General features: G+C 39.2%; 1 protein-coding gene across 1 annotated transcript in view; it reads left to right on the forward strand.

The window, feature by feature from the left end:
• Positions 1 to 4,706, forward strand: part of htr1d (5-hydroxytryptamine (serotonin) receptor 1D, G protein-coupled) — a 28,884-nt gene extending 24,178 nt beyond the window's left edge. The window contains exon 2 of the mRNA XM_048191886.1: positions 255 to 4,706. Within this exon, the coding sequence (XP_048047843.1) occupies positions 902 to 2,053 (1,152 nt within the window). The 5' untranslated portion in view covers positions 255 to 901 and the 3' untranslated portion in view covers positions 2,054 to 4,706. The remainder of the gene's footprint in view (positions 1 to 254) is intronic.
• Positions 4,707 to 6,000: the final 1,294 nt, after the last annotated feature.

The raw sequence follows: 6,000 nt of genomic DNA on the forward strand, positions 1-6,000 counted from the left end.
TCGACCACATCACTTTAACTTTAGAAAGAAAACAAGAAAAAAAAAAAAAACTTACCAAATAATTCTGTATGAACTTTTACCTTCTAATGCAAGCAGTGAGAACCTAATATGCATAATTAAAATGAATCTTCTCAGCATATTTCCACAGATGCATCTTAAATTTCAACTATTTCATATGTAGAGACTAAAATCAAGTGTTTTCTAAAGTTCTCACTCTTAATTCTCTCTTTTTTCTCTCTCTCTCTCTATTCCAGATCTTCACCTGCATTGAGTCCTTTCTTCTGGACTAGCACCTTCAGATGGCCAATATTCAAAATGAGTTTTACAGCGTTTTACAAAACTTTTTACAGCTTTTGGTGTTCTGGGAAACTCCAAAATCATTTCTCTCTAAATCATTTGCAGCCATCACTGGATATACAGCGAATGAGCTGTTATTTCAGTTCATTTGTTTGAAACAACAGCACTTTTGCAGACCAACAGGAGAATAAATTAAAAAGCCTTCCAGCAGTTCATGAGCCAAAAGTGTGGGATCTCCAGTTCTTATGGCAGAATAAGGGACAATAACGAAAATAATGAGCAGTGATTTAAGGGCTAAAGGAATTGTTTGTATAACTCAAAGTCAGGCACAAAGGGTAATACCGGTTTCTTGTTTGTTCTGTGGCATTTAACTTTCTGTGTGTGTCAACATATTCCACAAAAAGCATTAGAAACAGTCACAGTATCTTCAACCATGAATTACTGCTCACATCTATCAGCCATGAGCGTCACAAAGGCAAAGCACCAATATCTCAAACTAGCAAATTAAATGACTCTTTCAGCAGAAGACGTTTTCATGGAATAATTGATCATTTATGGTAAGAATCATGCATAGATGATATGAAGCGCTTGTGAACCATGCAACATGGATCTGTTCAACAGCTCAGATGAGTTCTTCCTCATCAATGCTACAGTCAGTCCCACAACCCTGGAGTCCGGGGACGACGCTATGCCCTTCAGCCTACAGATCTCCATCTCTGCCATGCTAGCAATCGTCACTTTGGCCACTGCTCTGTCTAACGCTTTTGTGATCGCAACCATTTTCCTCACACGCAAGCTTCACACCCCCGCCAACTTCCTGATTGGCTCTCTCGCAGTGACTGACCTCCTGGTGTCCATTTTAGTCATGCCGATCAGCATTGTGTACACGGTCAGAAAGACTTGGACTCTGGGTCAGATTGTGTGCGATATCTGGCTATCATCGGACATAACGTTCTGCACAGCTTCTATCTTGCACCTGTGCGTGATCGCATTGGATCGATACTGGGCCATTACCGACGCCCTGGAATACTCAAAACGCCGCACTATGCGGCGAGCGGCGGTGATGATCGGCGTAGTGTGGGTGATCTCCGTCTCGATCTCTATGCCTCCTCTATTCTGGCGGCAGGCTAAGGCACACGAGGAGCTCACGGAGTGCATGGTCAACACCGACCAGATCTCCTACACGCTTTATTCCACATTTGGCGCCTTTTACGTTCCTACGGTCCTCTTGATGATTCTCTACGGGCGTATCTATGTGGCGGCTCGCTCCAGGATCTTTAAAACACCAGCGACCAGTGGAAAACGGTTCACCGCTGCTCAGCTCATCCAGAATTCAGCGGGTTCTTCGCTCTGCTCGCTGAATTCCACCTCTAATCAGGAGGGACATCTTCAACCTGGAGGAGGAGGAGGAGGTGGAAGTGGGGGAGGAGGGTCTCCTCTTTTCACGAACAGTGTGAAAGTGAAGCTGGCCGATAGCGTACTGGAAAGAAAGCGTCTTTGTGCCGCTCGGGAGAAGAAGGCCACCAAAACTCTTGGGATTATCCTGGGTGCGTTTATAGTATGCTGGCTCCCGTTCTTCGTGTTTACGCTGGTGATGGGTGTCTGTAAAGACTGTTGGTTTCATCCTGTGCTCTTTGATGTGTTCACCTGGCTGGGGTACCTCAACTCGCTCATCAATCCAGTCATCTACACTGCCTTCAATGATGACTTCAAACAAGCCTTCCACAAACTTATTAAATTTAAAAGATGCTACTGATGTTATACTCCTGTATAGCTCCTTTTGACACTTTCATGACTTAACTAGCGGATTTCTGCATAAAATATCTGAATCCTGTGAACTTTCATTGTTCAAATGCTGTTGAGGACCAATCGTACCCTACCGTTTGTTTTTCAGTGAGCTCCTAAACGCGCATACAGTGTCTGGTCGATGTAGATTACTGTTTTCATGAGACAGCTTGTAAAATATCGTGCCATATTGTTGATGCTTCCTCGTAGTTTATGAATGCATGCTAAGATTACAAATCCTTCACTAGAGAGCAACGTTCTACTGTCTTTGTAACCAATAGCTGTCTATAAACTGCCTTATTTACCAGAAAGAGTGAAATTAATATGAAAGACACTTGACTTAAAAAGAATACAAATAAATGAAGGTTGCTCTTCCCATAGGAAAGCATATATGGCCCCCTGAGGACCGTGATGAAGTTTATGAACATTAGCATAGACTCCCTAAATAAAAATAAAAAAGTTTATATAAGATAAAAAAAAAAAAAGCTTTAAGTTTTGTGGTTTTGCATTTTTGTATGAAAGAAGTTTGTTTTCATTTCCCTCCCTTTCATTTTGATGTCAGAGTTTGAGGGGTTTTATGATCATGAAGATGAAAAACAGGCTTCAGGCTGCATGCTTCATTTCAGGACATGATGCAGAAGAAGAACAGCGTATAATGATCAAAAGTTCAAATTCTGGATGTACCTGATGTTTTTTTAGACAAGTTGCAACTTTTGCAGCAAAAGTGCCACTGAAGGAATTTTATTTTTTGTTTAATTTATTTATTTATTGGTGTGAAGGTTATTATCTCGTCAAATATCCCACTAATCCAACTTGTGGAAATGGAAGCACCTCTGACTAGTGGTATATATGAAAAATGGCATCCAGGAAATTGGCAAACTTTGCCCTCCATCTTTCTTTCTTATGATGAAGGTCAGCTGTGTTGGTTCAAAAGATTTTTTTGATAAGAAAACAAAGCAATAAGAAACTGTAGACCTGAGTCAGACAGGAATAATGAGGCATATCCCCAGAACATGCTGCCCGGAGGCTCTCAAACAGCATTTGAGAGTGGGGGTAAAGCTGTGCTGGGCTATTTGGTTGAGATAAATTGTCTGTATATTCACAGTCTGTATGTCAACAGAAAGAGCTCCCTCTCACTCATCTACACAGCAAGGATGAGGTCACACCCCATAAAATAGATCTTTAGACTCATTATCATTCACTTCACAACCACTAGTAAATCCAAACACGAATATTTGTTCGCCAATATGTGGTTTGGTACACGAAGGCTGGTGCGATGTGTGTGATGTTTATCAGTCTGTGGCCGTCTTGAGATGGACTAGAAGATACGTTCATGTATAGAGGAGGTACAACCTGAACAAATACACGACAGAGACTTTCCTTTGACGTCTATTGTATTTATGACATTTTCTGTTCCCTAAAACCTACACTAACACTTAAAAGGATACTTCACCCAAAATGAAAATGCTGTCATACTTTTATTGTGTGAACAGAGACATCCCCCCCAAGAATCTTGATAAATATATATTTTTTATCCTAATTCCATTACTTCAAATTTCTGAGTTTGACACTTCAATTTATATTCAATTGTTTTTCTTCACAAATATTCATGCGTTCTTGCTTCCTAATGTTCTCATGTTTACAGTTTCACTTGATGCATTATTCATATTCAATTCATTGCTCACAAAACAAATTGCAAATGAATTAAGTCTCAAATTAGGATGCATGCATTCATTTTAAAACAGTATCAGTAAACAAAGCCTATTAAACATAGCAACAAATGAGTTTATTGATTTGCAAAAAGCGTGAACAGATGAAAACCACGTGTAAGGCTCCTGTTTTTCTTCATTTCACGCTTTCAGCAGGTTTCTCTTTTCTCTTTCAGCTGAAGCAGGGTGTCATGAAAGAGCACTCAATAAGTGAAAGGTAACACAGCGCGAGTGACACAGAGACACAATTAGCTAGATATCTCCTGATTTCAGCCTCAGGAAGTGTTTAAATTGACAGCGCCGCTGAATCAATTTAAAACAAATGTAAATGTAAATTACAAACAGGCATTAGATTTGGCGGGGGGTTCGGGAGGAGAGATGGCCTGCGACCTCACTTTAGAGGAAAATAAGCAAGGAGCTTCAGATAACATTAAGTTTGCAGCGAAACAGGACGGAGAGGGTCAGCATGCATTTAACCTTGCTGGGTGGTGTCTGTCTGTTCGCACTTATAAGAAACAGAGATATGGAGAAAGAAAGAGACAAGGGACAAACAAAACGCACACTCCCACAGAGGAGATATACAGGGTTTAAATGAGGACAACATTGAACATTAACAAACACTCACATCCACAGAGAGCACCAAAAAACAGAGACAGGAGGGAAAAGGACAGCCAAGAAAACAATCTGAGTTTGCCCTTTGAGTGCACATCGATGAGACGTCTCCCTCTGAGAGACATAACTACTGCCTCAGGAACTGCTGCTGGGGAGAGACACAAGCACTAAAGCTGAAGAACAACGTGAACATGAATCAAGAAGAGAACCCTCATTTTCTGTTCAGACTGACTTTAATGTTTGTTTTTTTTCCAAAATCTTACTTAACTCAAACTTTTGAATGGTAGTGTATCACAGTTTCCAAAAATGTACAGCAGCACAACTGTTTTCAACAATGATAATAAGAAGAAATGTTTCTTGAGCAATAAATCAGCATATTAGAATGATTTCTGAAGGATCATGTGACACTGAAGACTGGAGTAATAGCCGCTGAAAATTTAGCAGGAATAAATTACATATTTAAAAAAAGCTTTATTAATTTCTTGATTATGACCTCCAATGGTAAAACTGTTTTGATTACTAGTCTTACTGTTTTTATTAGAAAACATTTTCACTATTTATCATATAATTGAATGTGATAAGATTTGATAAAATATTTTTAAATACATTTTTAAATAATAATTAAATGTATTCCTAATATTTCAAAATATATGTTCTATATTTTGTTTATAATTAGTTAGTGTTAGAAACAATCATAAAGTTGCAAACCAATACCTCATCATTAAGTAGATTTTAGATCAATTAAAGGTGCAATATGTAGGATTTTCTGTCCGCTAGAGGCCTATTCAAAACAAAGGCGTAGCTTGATGACGCCAAGTTTGAGTGCGGAATCTTGGGACGTGGTCTTCACCTCACAGCCGGTGGAAAATAATCGGGAAGAAATCATGTTTATGGATGCGATTATTAACGTTACTGTAGTATGAAGCAGAGCCGGACCGAGTGTTTTGGGAGCTGAACGAGGCCGCTGGAGCGATTGCACAACACACGCCTCACTAGCAGCGGAACTTTTATTATGACACAGTCGCCGGCGCCACTTCCACTTTTCCGGTCATGAGTATGAGGTATCATATTAGATACATTTGAGTGTGTTGAAACTCTGTTGTACTCTGTGCGTTCGCTCGGTGGCTGTTATGAGACACTTGTTGCACACTGCAGTAAGCTAGATTGATTTTAGAATATCATATTAAATGCTGGATGGCTTGTGTTGATAAATGGCATGCAATTAATTTTAAAATGTATTGTATTATGGAGAAAATGCTGCATTACTGTTACTAAAAATAAAGCTTATATTATGATCTGATTATGCTATGTTAACTACTTCACAAAGTGAACTTGCAAAAAATCAAGACAATTAGATTTAAACAATAAGACTAAACGTGTTGAGCTATATAACAATAATTAGTTTACGGTCTATAAATATATCAAAACAGTTGTTCCCTTGTCTATTAAAACATGAAAATATATGAAAGTGTCTTGGTTCTACAAAATAAAACAGGAAACTGAGGGTAACACGGGTATGAAGCAATTGACAGGCGACTCCTACCATGTCCCGGAGCCTTGGTTAAAATTGCAATTTTCTTACGATTTACAAATAGTT

The sequence above is a fragment of the Megalobrama amblycephala genome, linkage group LG5 (genome assembly GCF_018812025.1).
Source record: "Megalobrama amblycephala isolate DHTTF-2021 linkage group LG5, ASM1881202v1, whole genome shotgun sequence".
NCBI classification, from domain to species: domain Eukaryota; kingdom Metazoa; phylum Chordata; class Actinopteri; order Cypriniformes; family Xenocyprididae; genus Megalobrama; species Megalobrama amblycephala.